The 17,603-nt window shown below is 48.4% G+C and overlaps 1 protein-coding gene across 6 annotated transcripts in view; it reads right to left on the bottom strand.

Annotated features, from left to right (window-relative positions):
- Positions 1-8,967: 8,967 nt before the first annotated feature.
- Ptpn3 (protein tyrosine phosphatase non-receptor type 3) overlaps positions 8,968-17,603 on the bottom strand; it is a 142,914-nt gene continuing 134,278 nt past the window's right edge. For all 6 annotated transcript variants that reach the window (XM_050165068.1, XM_050165091.1, XM_050165082.1 and 3 more), the window contains 4 exons: positions 13,916-14,044; positions 13,274-13,419; positions 12,603-12,738; positions 8,968-10,346 (listed from right to left, as the gene is read on the bottom strand). In XM_050165068.1, coding sequence (XP_050021025.1) covers positions 10,269-10,346; positions 12,603-12,738; positions 13,274-13,419; positions 13,916-14,044 — 489 coding nt within the window. In that variant the 3' untranslated portion in view covers positions 8,968-10,268. The remainder of the gene's footprint in view (positions 10,347-12,602; positions 12,739-13,273; positions 13,420-13,915; positions 14,045-17,603) is intronic.

Raw genomic sequence — 17,603 nt, 5'->3', positions numbered from 1 at the left:
GGTTGCATAGTGAGACTCTGTCTTGAAAACAAACAATTAAAAGAATAAAATAGGGCTGGAGAGATGGCTCAGAGGTTAAGAGCACTAATTGCCCTTCCAGAGGTCCTGAGTTCAATTCCCAGCAACCACATGGTGGCTCACAACCATCTGTAATGAGATCTGTGCCCTCTTCTGGCCTGCAGGCATACATGGAGGCTAAACACTGTGTACATAACAAATAAATAAATCTAAAAAAAAAAAAGAATAAAATACAACCAGGTACAGTAGTGCACACCTCCTGAGTAGCACTCAGGAGGCAGAGGCAGCCTGGCCTACAAAGCAAGTTCCAGGACAGCCAAGGCTACACAGAGAAATCCTGTCTCGAAAAACCAAAAATAAATAAAGTAAAATAAAATAAAATATAGATTGCCCTTCCAGAAGGTTGTGCCAATTTATGTTCCAATCGCCCCGCCCTTTCATTTCTTTCCCAATACTGAGTTTTAGCAACAAAGGTGATTTGTTTGATTTTTAGAGGAAGTCTATGTTATCCAAGATTGTCTCAAACTCTAAGCTCAAGTGATCCTCCTGCCTCAGCTTCCCAAGCAGCCAGGACCACAGGCATACACCCCCAAACCTGGCTCTGCCAAGCTCTGCTTTTGGCTAATACACATAACGCTTGTTTGTTCTGCAAGTCAGCTGTAAAATAACAAACCTTCGAAACAAAATGCAAACCCTCAGGTAGGGCATGACCCAAATCCTAGTACTTGGGGGGGTATGAAGCAAAGGGATTGTGAGGCTTTGGCTAACCTGGACCACGTTGAGGCTAGCCTGGGCTATGTAGAGAGACCCAATCTCACCAGCAAAACAAAACAGAAAGCAAATGCCTCTCACCACACAGTTTTGGTCTAATATCGCTGCTGTGCAGCTTTTTTAAATCCAAATATTTTCCATGAAATTGTCATTGACTGTGCTTCAAAAACGCAAGTTTCAGTTCTTGCCAAGTCTAAGTTTAAAAAAAAAAACTCATTATAATTTGTCATATTGGCTGCAAATATTTTTTCTCAGTCTCTTGACGACTTTCCTGTGTTTTTGTGGCGCTCTGAATGCTAATGAGGTCAGCTATACAAACCATGTTCTTTCACTTACTGTGGCTCTTAAAAAATGTCTTCCAACAGGGACAGGAGCGGGAACACGGAAAACAAAGATCATGGCGCTGGAGCCGACCTCCACTAATAGAGTTGCTAGAGCTCAGCGTGCTAGAAAACCTTGGCTTCAATCGCTGATTCTGCCCAAACTAGACGTGGTGGAGCGAGCCAAGAGTGGAGGCAGCAGGGTCAGAAGTTCAAGGTCATCCTCTGCTATGTAGGAACTGACCTGCGTCTGGTAGACATTTATTCTCGTGTGTGTACGTGTGTGTGCGTGCGTGCGCGACTGCGCATGTGTGAGAGACAGAGGTGGGGGCACAGATGATTCTCTTCCTAGGAGGGAGAGAGCTGGTGTAGATACCCAGAGATCTTCAGCTGAAGAAAGTGCAGGCGCAGAAGCCTTCCTAGAGAAGGAGGCATCTGAGCTGGCATGGACCAGCGGCATGGACCTGGGTGGCCAGGCTGGCATGGGACATGTGGATGTGAGGAAAGAAGACACAGCAGAGAAGACCCTGAGGATATTCACAGTCACATTCTTTACAGGACAGGGGCAAGGAGACACTGTGGGCTATCAGCCAGAATACGCATCCTTAAAAGTAATGGCAAACACAAGCTTTCTCTACCTTGCAAAGAGAGCTGGGATAAAAGGGGCCATTTGAAGATTTGACCTTCAGTCTCCAAACTGAAGTGTTCATCTAATTCATAACCACATTTGCGATAGGAATGTAAATCAAAGGGGGACACCGAATGAAGAAAATCTGTCCCTTCTGAACACTTGTCCTTGGGGTAATAGAATTTGCATTCAAATAGTACCGGCCAAGACCAGGGTAACTCTTGTAGCTGGAGGAGAGGCTTCTGGGCACTCTCCAGGGTCTTATGCAATGAAGACAGGATGCCAAGGTGTTGTAGCCCATGCAGGGCTCACAGAGGAACAAAGCAAAGGTCAGGGTCCTTAGAACTCAGACCTTCTAGGAGAGTCCTCCCTCATTCTAAGCATCAGATTCTCTGTGTCTGTCTTCCAGCCATACTCTGTGGAGGTGGGTCCAGCAGTTTATGACTGCTGGTGTCCCCTTCTGGTCCCCGTGGAACCCACACACATGTGTATACACACAAACACATAGTTAAAGATAAGCAAGAACTGTCCTCGTGTCATAAGTCAAACCCTATAATTGTTCTCTTGGGTCGGTCGGATCCTTAACCGTGGAATTCTTGGTTATGGGCGTGCACTTTGTTGTCCTTGGCAACCACTATGCTACTCTCTGTCCCTGTGAATTTCATTTTTCTTAATATTTTTAAAATTATTTTTACACTTTAACGTTACAAAATTTCAGTTAAATGTGTGTGTGTCTGTTTGTATGTATGCTATGTGTGTGCATGCGTGCCCTCAGAGGCCAGAAGAGGACATTAGATTCCCTAGAGATGATAGGTGGTATGAACCACCTGTCATGGAGGTTGGAACCCAAACTTGGGTCTTCTGGAAGAACAGCAAATGCCTTAATCACTGATATCTCTTCAGCCCTTGAATTTGTTTATTCTGGACAACTTATATAAGTCAAACCATGTGACGTTTTGTGACTGGCTTCTTTTACCTAATATTTTTTAAATAATTAATAATTTTGAGTTTTGCTTGTGTGGTGTTCATGCATGTGTATCTACGGACAGAGGCTGGGAGGAGGATGTCAAGTGTTAGTCTCTGCCATAGTCCCTTGAGACAAGGTCTTTTACTGAACCTGGGGCTGGGCTGGCAGCCAGAAAGTCCAATAGTCCTCCTGTCTCTGTACCCACATAGAGCTGAGGTTATCACACCTAGCTTTTTACATGGGTGCTGGGGACTAGAACTCAGATCCACGTGTTTGGGTAGCAAGCACTCTTACCCACTGAGCCATCTTGCCAGCCCTTGATAACGTTTTTAAGGTCAGTCCGTGAAACACGTGTCAGCATTCCAGCGCTCTTAACGAGAAGGTAATGACCCGCAGCTGAGAAGACTAACTGTGTCTTATCTGCTAACTCACCAATTAGAGGATGGGTAGGTTGTTTCCATGGGGGGTGGGGCGTGGCTTTGCAAAGCAGCTTGCTATGAACATCTTTCTTTGTTCTAGATAGTGTGAAGAAAGTAGAAGGGAGAAGCTTTCTCCTAAATGAGAAAGGCTTAAAAGTACACACAGTTGGACAGGCAGGCAGGCAGGCACGCATGTGCACACACACACACACACACACACACACACCCCTCTGGGAGGTCATACCTGAGGATGATGTGCTTGAGTAAGTTAGGAGGAACACGAGAGGTTGGTGTAGGAGTGGTACAAAGTAAGAAAGGGCCAGCTCTTAGGCCTCTGAGCTTCTACGCTTCTGGATAGGGTTGACCCAAGTCAAAAGCAGAACTCCTACAAGCTATTATAATTAACCACAACATAGACTAGGTACAAGCAACAGGCTGTGGAAGACCTAGGGATTTAGTACTTACTTCAGAAAGGGTTTCTCTAGGTCTTCCTGTTCATGTGAAGGAGGGTTTTATGGTGGCTATAAGTAGTGTGTTTTGTTCAGAAACCTGACTTCTGGCCTTGATCTCTATCATCTCCTCCTCATTTCCACACCTCCACAGCTTGCCAGACAGGCCTCTCTCTACAGTCTCAGTGAAATCTAAGGCCAGAGTTCCTTCCCAGAGGGCCAGGGTGCTAGGCCAGAATGATGTCATCCTGGGGACATAGCCCAGCAGCTGCCCTGCTCCAGACATTACCCTTCCACTAGGCTGCTCTCTTTTATGCTTCCTCCTGGCAATGCCACGTGTATTTTATCCCAAGTTTCCTCTCCTCTCTACCATTTTATCAGCTGTGCAATTTAGATGACGAAGAACAAGAAAATGAGTTAGCACTATGGACAAACAGAAGACTAGAGTGGGCATCTCCGCTCCCACGGAGGGAGGAAGTATGGGCACCTACACTGGAGACCGAACATTATCAGAGAAAACTGCGAAAGCTCATGTGCCAAGTCTGTCGGCCAACAGAGGACAACAGGACCCAGGCTCAGAACCCAACCGCCGCCTCAGGTGAGCCCTGCTCCCAAGCACCTGTGAAGCCTCTAAGAGCTCTGGTACCCAGAGGCGAGGTGGGGAGAAGAAAGTCAGAGAATCTGGGCCTCCAGAAAGAACTAGGATGAACAGGAGAAGCTAGCAGACTGACCAATTCCTATATGAAGCTATCTCCCCAGTGAGATGGTGTGATGGTCTTGACTGTAGACTGTGCAGAAACACTGGGGGAGTCGGGGTGAGGAATTGTCTAGATTAGTTTGACCTGTGGGGGTACACACGAGGGACTTCGTTACCTGGGTTGAGGGTGCTATCCTGAATGAGAAGGTGTGAGTACTGAGGGCAGCATACATGTGTTTATCGATCTTCTTTCTTCCCCGACGGCAGACGAAACATCGCCAGCGCCTGCTGCCCTGACTTCCCAGAAACAGTGGGCTATACCCTGAAGTTGAGAACCAAAGAACTTGGGCCCGCTGCAGGAGCAGCATGTGTGAGAAAAGGCGGGGCATCAGCACCTCTGGAGATGAGTTAAAGGAGGTTGGGAGGCACCTGAAACTGGAAGCTGGGAACCGAACTAGGTCCTCTGGAAGGGCATCTAGAGATTCTAACCACTGCGCCGTCGCTCCACCCCTATGAGAGGGGCATTCTAATCACTAGATTTGGCAACCAACACCATTTGAATGGATTGATATCTAAGTAATGGTACAAGAATCACCTAGAGTGAATTTCATGTATAGCTAGCTAGCACAGGCTCCAGAGAGGAGCTCCACATGGCCTTAACTTAGACTTAGATCCAAAGGACAACACCTCTCTTCCCAGTGTCTAGTTCCCGTCTGTGGAACCCTGGTGGAGGAAAGTCATTGGCTAATAAAGAAACTGGCTTGGCCCATTTTATTGGTTAGAACATAGGTGGGTGGAGTAAACAGAACAGAATGCTGGGAGGAAGAGGAAGTGAGGTAAGACTCCTCAGACAGACTCCATAGCTCCTCTCTGAGGCACACGCGATGAAGCTCCAACCCAGGATGGACGTAGGCTAGAATCTTCCCGGTAAGCGCACCTTGGGGTGCTTACACACATTATTAGAAATGGGCTAGTCCAGGTGCGAGAGTTAGCCGAGAAGAGGCTAGACAGAAATGGGCCAAGCAGTGCTTAAATGAATACAGTTTGTGTGTTGTTATTTCGGGGCATAAGCTAGCCAGGCGGCCGGGGTGCTGGGGACACAGCTCCACCGCTCCTATTTCAACAGAACCCATCCCATCCAGCTGCCATTCGGAAACAGTCCTGTTGTTAGCTTCTCCCTCTGAGCACCTGCCAGCCATGGGGCAGACTGGCCATCCCTCCTTCCTGAGAAACAGGTTTAAGCCATGCCAACTTACTTCCATCCCCTCTGCTACGGTCTATCTCTCTGGGGACCTTTGCTGCCACCTACAACGGCCTGTCTGTGCTTGTCTCTGGTTGAGAAGGCCTGGGTCAGCCAGGGTTTGGCTGTGGCCAGAAGTGACTCTTCTAAGTTGGTGTAGAGGATGGAAAGAGACCGTTGTTTCCAGGGGAGGCTGCCAACTGTGTCTATATAATCACCCCTCTCCCCTGTTAATGGAACTGAATTTTAGGGCTGGCTCAGCCATTTAGATGGCTCAGACATTAAGAGCATTTGCTGCTCTTTCAAGGGAGCCTGAGTTTGGTTCCCAATACCGTATTAGGTGGCTCACAAGCCATTTTAATTCCAAGGACCCGAGTTTGTAAGAAGTGAGCTACTTTACTCCAGTCACCTTTGCTTTGGCTTTTGGATACGTAAAAAACTACATTGCAAACCACACCTACAAACGTGCCAGGGGCTCAATGGACTTGGTGGGTCAGCAATGGCAAAAATACACATGATGAAATTGGCTTCTGTGCTACCCTGAAGATAAGGCTACATAATAAGGCCACAGCAGCAGAGAAAACGGTGGCAGGATGCAGAAGCGTGAACGTTGGTCCTTTTCGCTTTTCACAAGGTCCATTGAAAGTGAAAGAACTGAGGCCATCAGCGACAGGAAGGACGTGTGCCATCTCACTAGGGTCTCATGTCATGTAGTCCAAGGCGGTCTTGAACTTGATATGTAACGAAAGGACCTCAAACTCTTGGTCCTCCTGCTTCTATTTCCTGGATTGAACCCAGGGCTTTGTGCAAGCTATGAACACCCCTAGGCCCAGCGTATGGTTTCTTGGTACTAAAACTACCCCCTTGAAAGAACTATGGCCTGGGATTAAGGACATATGTCTTGCTTTTCTCTTCCCCTTCCTGTTATGCTGTCTGGCACCTGAATGTGTCTGGACGTCAAGGTAGAAGCTGCATCCTGAGTACGGGAGAGCAGGTTGGGGGAGCCTGGGAGCCCGTTGATCACAGAACCACTCAGCAACCCTGCAGGAGGAAGGGTAGGGCTTCGTGCAGGCTTCTACAATAGCAGAACACAATTCTGGACTAAAATCGGCCACCCAACGTGAATGTTAAGGCCAAATGCTGCCTGAGAAGTCACAACCAAAGCGAGGGTGAGATGGATAGACAGCATTTGAGTTGACAGGGGCAGGGGCAGGGGCAGGAATCAGACGTACCAATAAAACTGTGGACAGACAGTAACAGTGTTGCATAGTCAGACGTACCAATAAAGCTGTGGACAGACAGTAACAGTGTTGCATAGTCTGAGTGCTTTTATATTGATCAAACTGTTTTTCAGTAGAGTCCCCGACAATAAGTCAGAATGAAAAACATTCCGAGTTTACAGAAAAACATATTGCTGATCGACCAAGATACTTTACAAAACACGGCTTAGCACAGTCCTTTGGTTGCTCCAGCGATACGAGAGCTAGCAAGGCAGAGGCAGGGCTAGTGTCCGTCTCCGAGGTGTGCTTTCCCCAGGCTGAGGTCACCAGGGCTCTGCCATCTTTACTAGGCCTGCTCTAGGATGGCAGGCAAGAACCAGGAGGGTGGCGAGCTTTATCATCACAATTCCACAATGACAAGGGCTGAGACAACCTCTTAGGGACAAGTCAAAAAAACAGGGTGTGTTTCTCTAGGTCAGCTCTTCGGAATTGGTTAAGGTTAAAGCGTGTCCCTGAAATCTACTTGTGAGCTCATCTCGTCCATCTGGTCATCAGCCCCTTTCAACAGAAGCAAACACACGGACACACAATTAACTGAGGCTGGAGGGAGAAACATCTGTCAGCCCAGGTCTGGACTAGGCCCTGTCTCTTACAACCTTTCCTGCGGACACTGCCTCTTAGTTACCTTGGGAGGATGAAGAGGGTACTCACTGCCCCCCCCAAATGAAAAATTATAAGGCTGGGGATGGGTGGTGGGGGAGATCAACCAGGAACCCAGCTGTAAGAGAAGCTACACTAGTCTCAAAGCATATTTAGGTAACAATGACCGTGGGAGGAAACTAAAAATACCGCTACAAGTTTGAGATCCAGCCGCCCTGTCTCCCTACCCCTAAACAAGCTTCTCTGAATATTTCTCACCATGTATGGGCTCTAGAGAGCGATGCCAGCAGGGGACCCATCCGGATGAAGCCAGCACATTGGGGCGTCTGATATGATCTTCTAGAAGGTGCTAGAATATGGGCTATAAATATCTTCTCCATTCACATCCAGCCAAATCTCCCAGGCAAAATATTTAGCCTGATTCTGATGCAGTTCTCGGGATGAAACATGTTTTCTTAAGAGCAGCTGTGGAAGTGTAGGATGCAGGGGAACGGGAGCTCAGAGCTTTGGTTTGTGACTGGTAATGCTGACCCCGTTCACTTGGGGGTCCTGCTCCTTGAGATTATTATCTTCTCGTCTTGCCCTTCCCAGGATGCCAGGGACTTTGTTTCTGGCGCTGTCTGCTGTGTCTGAACTGCTGGCCCCACACAATGGCAGAGAGGCCAGCTGCAGCCTCCTCGAGCTTCCCGGACGATTATGTAAGTGGAGCAGCAGCGTCTTCCTGACCACATTCAACAGCCGGTTTCTAGAAAATCATAGAACAATCTCCAAGGACACTGAGTCTTTGCAAGGGCTTTGCACACAGGGTGTTGATAAACATTTCAATCAAACAGTGGTTTGCTGAGCAGCCTGACTCCCCTGCAATGCACCCAGCATTCTCTGCGCCTCCTCTTTTTGGTGCTTTGCTGAGGGTATTCTCAGAATCTAGGCTGAAGAAAGGTATCACTCCTCTGTCTTCTGAACGTTTCCCCTCTGGAACACCGCCCTATGAAAACTCACTGGGTTCCATATTTCTGGTGCATTTTGGGGTCAACCACAGAGAAGTCAACTTCCCTAAGTCTTCAGTAGCACTCGCTTAAATATTCCAGTGGCCGGAAATTAATTTCCATAGTATGATCTCATTCTGCCTTCAAGTTCCAAGTATCGGATCTCATTATCTTACGCAGAAGGAAGCACGGACACAGCTCCCAGGTTCCTAGGCGGAGGGCTAACTTGGCCCCGAGTGGAATAGAGACCCAGCCCAGTTTCTCATTACATAGGGCACTGGGAATTGCATCCTCCCACTCACACCATTGAGCAGTAAGATGTGCGTGGATAAAAGACAGGCAGGAGGGAAGTAGATGGAGGCGCTGAACCTACAGCTAAAGAATGTTCAGAACATAAAGAACGTTCAGAAACCTGGGCTCCTCTGCACAGTCCCTACACACCTTGCTTTAATTGGCTCAGGGCCTGGTAAGTATCAATGTAGCTTCACCCACTTCCACGATAACACCCAAGTGTCCCTTTCCCATAAGTACCACTAAGAAACCTGCTGACATTCTTCTGAATACACAAAAACTGCTATTTAAAAATACCACCTTAAAGCATACATGTAATTTATTTTTCCTTAAATAATAATTCGCTACAATCCTGCCAAAAATTAAAAAAAAATTTTTTTTTAACCATGGTATTCACAAAAGCAGAATTCTTGAGGACAATCAACATCCCAGAGTACTTAGAATAAATTAACATCAAATTGTGTTTATATTCAGATAGTCTGATTCTCTCCTTTGAAATGAAATGGAGACCATTGTAACTAAGGATGAATGCACACATTTGTTCTGTACAGAGATTCATTCTTTACATAAACTCAACAGTAATTTGAATCAAGTCAGGAATCCTGAGAAAGGTCACCCATCACACACGCACACACACGCCACCCTCAAGAAGCAGTGTTTCTTATGGTCACTTACTACAAGTTCTTTTCTCAGAAGGGTTCAAAAATTCTGGATGCTATTTGGATATCTGGATGCTTCCCGTCCCTCCCGTCCCCAGGAAAATCGTCTTGTTTCAAGTGTGAGAGCTTGAAGTAGCAGCAATCCACATAGAGATTCAGTAGTCGGCGATTCCAGTCACAGCGTCTGAGTAACAGTAAGGGTGAGCAGAGGCTCGCCTGCTTCTAAAGCTAAGACTCGGCGTTAGGCAGAGGCCACTTCCCAGTCTCAGCCGAGAAGCCACCTGAACATACATTACGAAACCGGTTCAGGCACTGGGGGTGATCCTGAAGAAAGGAATTCGGGGGTCGGGGAATGGGGTGCTTTGGAACACGAGCTCAGAAGGGGTGGAGATGAGGCAGAGGGATGGAAGGCAGAATAGACCCTGCTCATCCTCCAGCCTGGAGTCCCTTGTGCCCTGCCTATGGTACATTCATCTGAGTTTCCCCTGGTGTCAGGGGTAATGGCCACCAATTGCCAAGGAAGTTCGGCCCTTGGAGTCAGTCCCACACAGATCAACACACAAAACACCTGAGCAACCACAAGTAGCCACATTGGTTTCTGGCGAGAGGAGAGTCAACAGTACTGATGGCGTCCCCTCTCACTGCTTGAGGATGGCTGATGGGGAGCGGTGATGTTGGAGGGAGAAACACAGTTCCCAGTTGGAAATCCCCTGCGGCTTCTCTCTCTGGGCCCAAAGATGTCACAGCGGCATGCATATCTGTGTCAGCAGGTCCTATGTACAAGGTATCTTCTCCACAGAAATTTGAATTTAAAGTGCCCGAGTTCCAATAAGCTCATCCCTTCCCACAGTGACCAGCATCTCCGGGGGCCTCCAGGGAAAAGGGCGCCCCCTTCTTCAGGAAGTTGCCCCAGGGATGGAGGAATGGCCGCTTCACAGCTGTCTTAACTGGGATCCAGCCTCTGGACTAAGCCTTCTTCATACACTCGAAGAATCGCTTCACACACAAACTTGTATTGGCTCTGGAAGAGAAAAGAAAGCTGTCAAGTCCAGAGCCCCAAGAGTGCTGCCTCACCCCATGCTTGAGAGTATCTCTGGGATGTTTATTATGTTTCCTCCCTGTGTGCCAATGCTGGTCTTTGCTGGGAAAGAGGAACTCACATCTTAGCAGACTGGGGTGGGGGGCTGCCCTCAGGAAGTACGGGAGTTAAGCACTGACCGGCATTCATCTTTCTCTGCCTGATGACTAAACACAGTTGCTATAGTGCCTTGTTGTCATGACTTCCTTAGCATGATGGACTGACCCTCAAATTACGAGCACAGATAAACCCTTCCTCTCAGGCTTGTTAGGCACTTGGTCACAGCCATGAGAAAAGTCACTAAGACAGAGACTGACGTGGAAGCCCTGGTGACAAGAAAGGGCTGTTTGGAGAAGTGTCTGAGAGGACCCCCCACTCCCGTCCTGGCCTGGAATACCTGGACATGTGCAGAGGCCCAGGACGGAGGTGGGTGATGGAGGATACAGATACAGGTGGGCTGGCATTGGGGGTGGGACAAGGAATCTCGATTTCATTTTTCTTAAGGGAGTTAGGGAAGATGCTGATTATTAGATAGTCCTTCAATATCCTTGGAGGATTGATTTTAGAACTCCCTGTGGGTACCCAAACCCTCAGTTCTTCCAATCTTTTCTATAAAATGGTACAGTATTTGCTTATAAGCCTATGAGCACCCTCCACATACCATCCTGTATACTTTCAAAATCACCTTTCTAGCAGGACATGGTGGTACATCCATTGGGAGGCAGAGGCAGGTGGATCCCTGAGTTCTAGGCCAATGGTCTACAGAGCGAGTCTAAAATAAACTCCATCGCAAATACCACCAAAACCCCAAAGCTAAACAAAAATTACCTCTTGTTATTCCTAATATCTAACACAACATGAATAGTTATACTGTGTTTTGTGGGGAAGAGAAAAGAGTCTTTATATGGTTATGCAGAAGTATTTCCCCCATCTTTTGATCTGTGGACACTTGAATACATATGTAGATGGCTGACAAGGTCTTGCTAAGTCATCGGGTAAGCCTTAAGATTGTAATCCTCCTGCCTCAACCTCTAGACTAGCTGGAATGAGAATCTTGTACCACCAGGACTGGCTGAAGGTGTTCGGTGATTTTAAACCAGCGTCTATTTAGCCTTCCATACTTTAAAACACGGCAGACTGATGACCTTGAGGAGATGACTGGTTTTCTTATTCTTAGTTATTCGCGTGGCAGTGGGAGGTGCTTGCCTTCCAGGAGACCCCACACAGACTGGGAACAAGCATCCTTACCTACTACGTTAACTCTGTGCTGTAGTTCCCGGATATAAACCAAGGATCCACAATCTACTAGGGAAACATCACAGCCTCTGTCCAGCAGCCTGTGACGGCTCTGAGGTGGTTAGAACACAGAGTTCCTGTCCTTGCTTTGCTAAATAAACCCTCTCACCCACCCCGGAGGTTTCATCAGGAGGCTGCTACCCTGTCTTTGACAACTCATTCTTAAATATTTTTTCTAGACCATGACTGAGATTACGAAATTAGCCAGTTCTACTCAACCCAAGCTTGGGTGGCTTCTGTGTAGACAACTCTAGTCTAGTGAATGAATGATCAAAGGCAGGACAGCTCCCATCTGCAAGACAGGGAAACTGAGGCCTACAGGTTACCAGAAGGTTGTCAGTGTGTGAGGAGGAGGACAAGCGGGGTATTTCCTCCTAGGGACACTTGTCATATTAAGTAAGCACCCCCAGGCACAACACAGGAAGAGACAGCCCATGGTGAGGGATCCCAGGTGACTTTGCTTTCTTCTGATGGTGATGATGGGATGCAAGCAGGGCCGTTCCTGGGCTTGAGTGACATCTGGAATACGCCAGAGGTACACGGACTGCACGCAGATGGGCCCAGGCTTTGCGGTCACTGCACCTCCGACAAGCTGTGTGACTCTAGGCACTGACTCAGTTCCCTTGAGCTTCATCCTATCCTCGACGTCCCTGGCTATAACTGCTCCTGTGTGAACTCAGAAAATATGGATCTCTGCCTTCTGGTTGTTGTTATTGTTCAGACAGGGTCTCAGTATATAGTCCTGACTGGCCTGGGATGTTTTATATAGACCAAGCTGGCCTCAAACTCAGACATCCACCTGCCTTTGTCTTCTGTGCTGGGAGGAGAAGCGTGCGTCACTATACCCAGCCAACCATTTGTGTTTTATTACGACCTTTTCTTAATTACTGAGTTTCTACTTACTGATGTCTGCACCATCATGGCGCGCTGGTCTCTCATTTTCCGGACAATATCCAGCGGGTAAATAGGCAGGTTCCTCTCAATTAAGCACATGGCTGTTTCCATAGTGACCAGCACACCTGTTCGACCTATTCCAGCACTAGGGAGGAGAGAGAAACAGAGACTCAGGATCTGTCTAGGAATCATTTCTGCAAGGCTGAGCTGAACCCCTCATCAAGGCCGCCAACGCTGATCCGGGTGAGCCCTGATGTTGGTTTCAAGAACAGAAAGGACAAATTCAGGTGTGATCTTAAGCTTGTCAAAAGAAAAAGCCCGTTCCCACAGGTCCTGAGGCTCAGACTTAATGAGAAACCCATCCATGGAACAGGAAGTCCACTCCTTCTCTAAATCATAAGTGCTGTCAAGCTCAGAAACTTCGGGACAAGGAGGTGTGGCAGGGTTTTCCTTTTCAGTGTCCAGCTGCACTTGTTTATGACTTATTTATATATGTCCAGCACATGTTCATGGCTTCACTACGTTTCAAGTATTTAGAAATTGTTAGGAAATAGCATAGTTTAACAGGAGCACATGGCTTTGTAAGACAAGGGTGGGTTTCGTGTCTGACTATTCCTCCTGGCCTGGCCTTTCCCAAGGGGTAGAACCATTGAAAACAGAATGCAGTTAAGGGTCAGTACCTGCAGTGAACGAGGGCAGGCTCCCCGCCTACCCTCAGGGACCTCACGTACTTCACAAACTCCAAGAAGTCTGAGGAGTCATCAGGCACGCCGTGGTCAGGCCACGCAACATACTGGAGATGGGTCACTGTGTGTTCTTCCCCAGTCTGTGGAAGACGTGGCCTCGGTGAGTCATCAAAGCAGTGAGCCCTGCCGTGGACACCAGCCAGGGTGGCCTTATCCTCAGTGTCCTCTTGTGCTTCTGTGGCCAGCTCTGCTATGGTCTAGTCAATTCCCACTAAGTTCCCACTCTCCCAAAACATCACTCTTGCCCCAGAGACATTGCTTTCTTGACCTCTTTGACCTCCAGTCATTTGGTATAATGTCTTCCAGACTCATCCCACATTGGCATTTGCCCAAAATGTCCTTTTTTGAGGCTGAACACTATTACATTGCTAGGCCTATTTTGTTTACCCACACACCATTGAGGGACAGACCCCAGGGCCGCCTCTCTCTCTTGGCCCCTGTGAATGGCAGAGCTCCATACATGGGACACTGGCTCTCCGCCAACCAGGTGACATTGCAGTAGAGGTGAACAAGAAACTCCGCAGGGGCTCCTGAGTGGGCCTGCCCCTCCACCATGTCCCTCAGGGCCACACTCACCTCAGTGTTTGTAACTAGCATTTCTCGGGACACGTAAGCAATGGTACAGTCCTCTGCTTGACACTGGACGTGAAAGATGCCGTGGTCCATGACGTCAGGGGGATCTGGCCAGTACTGGTGACATTTGGTCTATAAGAAACCAGAGACTACGAGTCAGGTTTTTCTGTGGGGCATAACCAGGGGCAGTTACTGCATGGCAGCCAGTGACATCTGTTCAAGGAGGAATGACAGGAGAGGAGAAACTCAGATGAGACCACTTGGGCCCATGGCCTGAAGAAGGGAGTCAACTTATCATCTAGGTTTTGTTCACTGGGAGAGCAATGGGGCCTGGGTTTATAGGGTGGGCTAGCCTACCAGAAGCCAGTCGGCCAAGGGAGTCACCTTTTCCTCTGTGGTTTGTTCATGGGAAAGCAATACGGCATGGGTTTGGGGGCTACCTACACTCTGCCCAGGCTGATCCAGGTTTCTTGGGCCTCTTTTACGCTCTTAGCAGCCTTGGCCACCTCACCTCTCCTCATCCTCCACCTCCCTCACAGGAGCCTTGGGACACTGCAGTTAAGAGCTCACTGGGCATCAGATAGGGCGCTACTGGAAGAACTTTCTCTCCACTTATTGGCCATTTGACTTCCAACAGCCCTTGACCTGTCTATATCTCAGGTTTTCACACACTGACAGAGGCCGGAGAGGTTGCAGGGTGGAGGCACTGGTGGGTGAGGTCAACGGGGGTCATCAATACTGCTGTTGTGAAAGCTACAGTAACTGAATGAGGTTGGCCAGCTTCCTCAAAAGTCCTCATTTAAAAAACTTCCAAGCCGAGACAACTATCCCTTTCCATGCGAACAGGGCCTCCTACAACCTCAAATGCTTTCATAGGAAATAGGGTTTGGGGCCTCGGAGGGTACAGACTTTGTACCTGTCCCTCTGAGGGTGGTGAATGGCTCAGTGGGTAAAAAACTTGCTGTGTAACCCTGATGATGAATGTTTAATCCCCTGAATCCATGGCACAAGGAGAGAGCTGACACCCAAAAATGCTTATTTCTACATGTGTGCTCTAAGCATGTTCAACACACACACACACATACACAATAAATCAAAGTTGTAAAATATTTTTTAAAGGTGGGCTGAAGAGATGGGGCAGAGGTTAAGACAACTGACTGTCTCTGCAGAGAATCAGGGTTCAGTACCCACCACCCACATGCCAGCCCACAATCATGTGTGACTCCAGTCCCAAGGGATTTGATCCCTTCTTCCGGCCTCCATGGGCACCAGGCACACACTGGGACGCAGACATACACACAGGCAAAACATTCATACACATAAAATAAAATTAAAACAATTAAAAGTAAATAAAAAAAATTCCCAGTGGAGCCAAGACTTCCCATACAGCAAAGGAGAAATCTAGGGCACTGTGTGCTAAAAGACTAGCCATGGCCACAAAGCTGCTATGACATAGTCTAGCATTCATCCTGTGGTTTGTCACAGTGTCTGCCAATATGCCAGCTGTGGCTTTCTAACATTACTACCTTCCCATGCTCTATTTCCCCCTTCCAAACCCTGTAGCCTCTTCCAGAAGCCACTGTGGCTCCCATTTCTGGCTTCCACAACAGGGGAAAGTCTAAACTGCCCATAGTTACTCTGTCCAATATTGACTCATTTAACACCAATAATTACATATCATTATTATTATATTATAGATTTCTGTGTTGGTCCAGCTAGCTCAAGCCACCCTCTTGCTTCGGTCTCCTGAGAGCTTGCACTGTAGGCATGTGCCATCATGCAGAGCTTAGAGAGGGAAAAAAAATCCTCCTCAAATCTAGACTGGTGCCCACGTAAGTAAAAACGACATTCGTTTATAGCAGAAAGGTGGTATAAACCAACAGACACATGGAATTTGTCGGGAAACAGCTCTCCTAGCATCTTCTCAAATGTCACTGTGACTATCTGAAATTAGAGTATGCGGTGGGAGCTGGAGGTAAAGGTTCACTGAAACAGTTTGGATGGAAATTTACCCCGGTGGAGACACTCTCCGCCTCTCCAAGATTGAGTGCTTGCTGTCTGCAGGGCCAGAGGCAGAACTGCTGGACAAAGACTGTATGCCTGTCTGTCCATCTGAACCTGTGTCTCTCATCTGTACAGAAGAAGAAAACTGCCCATCGGCTCCCCAGGGTTCCACCCTAGGTTAGCTGGGGGAAGATCTTCTCTGAAGCGAAATGTCCCTGTACAAGGCAGAGCTACATAGACCTACACGCTCCAGTATCTTTATCCACAAGGAATCTGCAGGGAACTGGACTCATTGTAAGTCTTTCTGGATCTGGACACACTAGGGATGCAGTGGAAGAATCGGAAGTCCGTGAAGGGCCTTGCTCTCTGTCCTGTTAACGTGCATCTCGTAAGCCTGTCTCATGACTGCTGGCAGAGGGGTACAGAAGCCCCACATCTCTGGAAAAGTATCTGTTAAGCCCCCAGGGGTGCCTTTATGCTTATATTGGCCACAAGGAATGGTGACTATGGATAGATTATCTAAGGCTCAGAGGATTTACCCCATGTCAGGCCACAAGAACTATGAGAACAGAGCACAAATTTCACTCCGGGCTGTGACGGTAAGAGGAAAGGGGGCCTGCCACCACAGAGAAGCGCGTCGTGGAAGGACAACAGCCACTGCAGCTGGTTGGTAGGCCATAGCTACTGGCAGATGTCGCCAGAAGGACTCGGAATACTGCCTCCACAGAGCATTGTGAGTTCATGAGACTGCGCTCATCTTCTGCTCCCAGCCATCCATTGACTCCCAGAAGAGGATCTAGGGAAGGAAAGGCCACGCTGAAACGGCTTTGGAAAGGAAGTGCTCTCGGGGACCAGAGAAACATGCTGAAGGCTGGGTTCATGGCAGAGGAAGAATGTCTCAGGAAGATGGGCCAGATGGGGTTTGTGGGAGAGCTGTGGACCCAATTAGGAAGGCTGTATCATCAGCTCTTAATTTCTTGCTAACTTAGCTGGTCAACAAGCATCCCTGGGGGAGGGTTTGGTGAATCAGAGATGCTGTGGCATTATCCTCTGGGTGCTCTTCCACCCAGTCAAAGGAATGCAGCTAGAAAGGGCAGGAAGCATGGGTGGGGGCAGGCCAGGTTAGAGCGACGGATGTCACGGTCAGAGTGGTCAGGGAGCTCAGGACTAAAAGCCTATTATAGATGAGGCAAGGACAGATCATTTAGGCTGGAGGAAAAGGAGGCAGGATGGAAACCAGGACTAAAAGCCCATAACAGACGAGGCAAGAACAAATCATTTAGGCTGCAGGAAAAGGAGGCAGGATGGAAAGGGTCACCTGGGCGCAACAGACTGCTCAGGAGAGTTGCACAAGGGGCACAGGTTGATCTGGAGGCAGGCAACATTTTGCTCTGCGCATCTATAGGGGATGGGCAGGACACGCTGGCCCAGACCCTCTGTCAAAGCCCAGATGAAGGCAGAATGGATAAACCAGCCTATGAAGATTCTGGGCCAGTGAGCTGTTGCTTCTGCGGCGAGGGAAATGGGATGGTCCTGAGAAGAGGTAGGAGGGACCGAGAGGGACAAAGTGGGAGCCATTTGGGTACCAATGGCACCGAACAATGATGGGCGGATGAAGTGAGGAGGTGGGGGAGCTGAGACGGGCCTCAGGTGGCTAGCGTTGGCGGCTAGGTTAAGTAGATTGTGC

This window comes from Alexandromys fortis, unplaced genomic scaffold, assembly GCF_014885135.2.
Source record: "Alexandromys fortis isolate MF-2015 unplaced genomic scaffold, M_Fortis_MF-2015_v1.1 scaffold_18, whole genome shotgun sequence".
NCBI lineage: Eukaryota > Metazoa > Chordata > Mammalia > Rodentia > Cricetidae > Alexandromys > Alexandromys fortis.
Note: the sequence above shows the minus strand (reverse complement) of the source record. Positions and strands in the feature narration are given on the sequence as shown.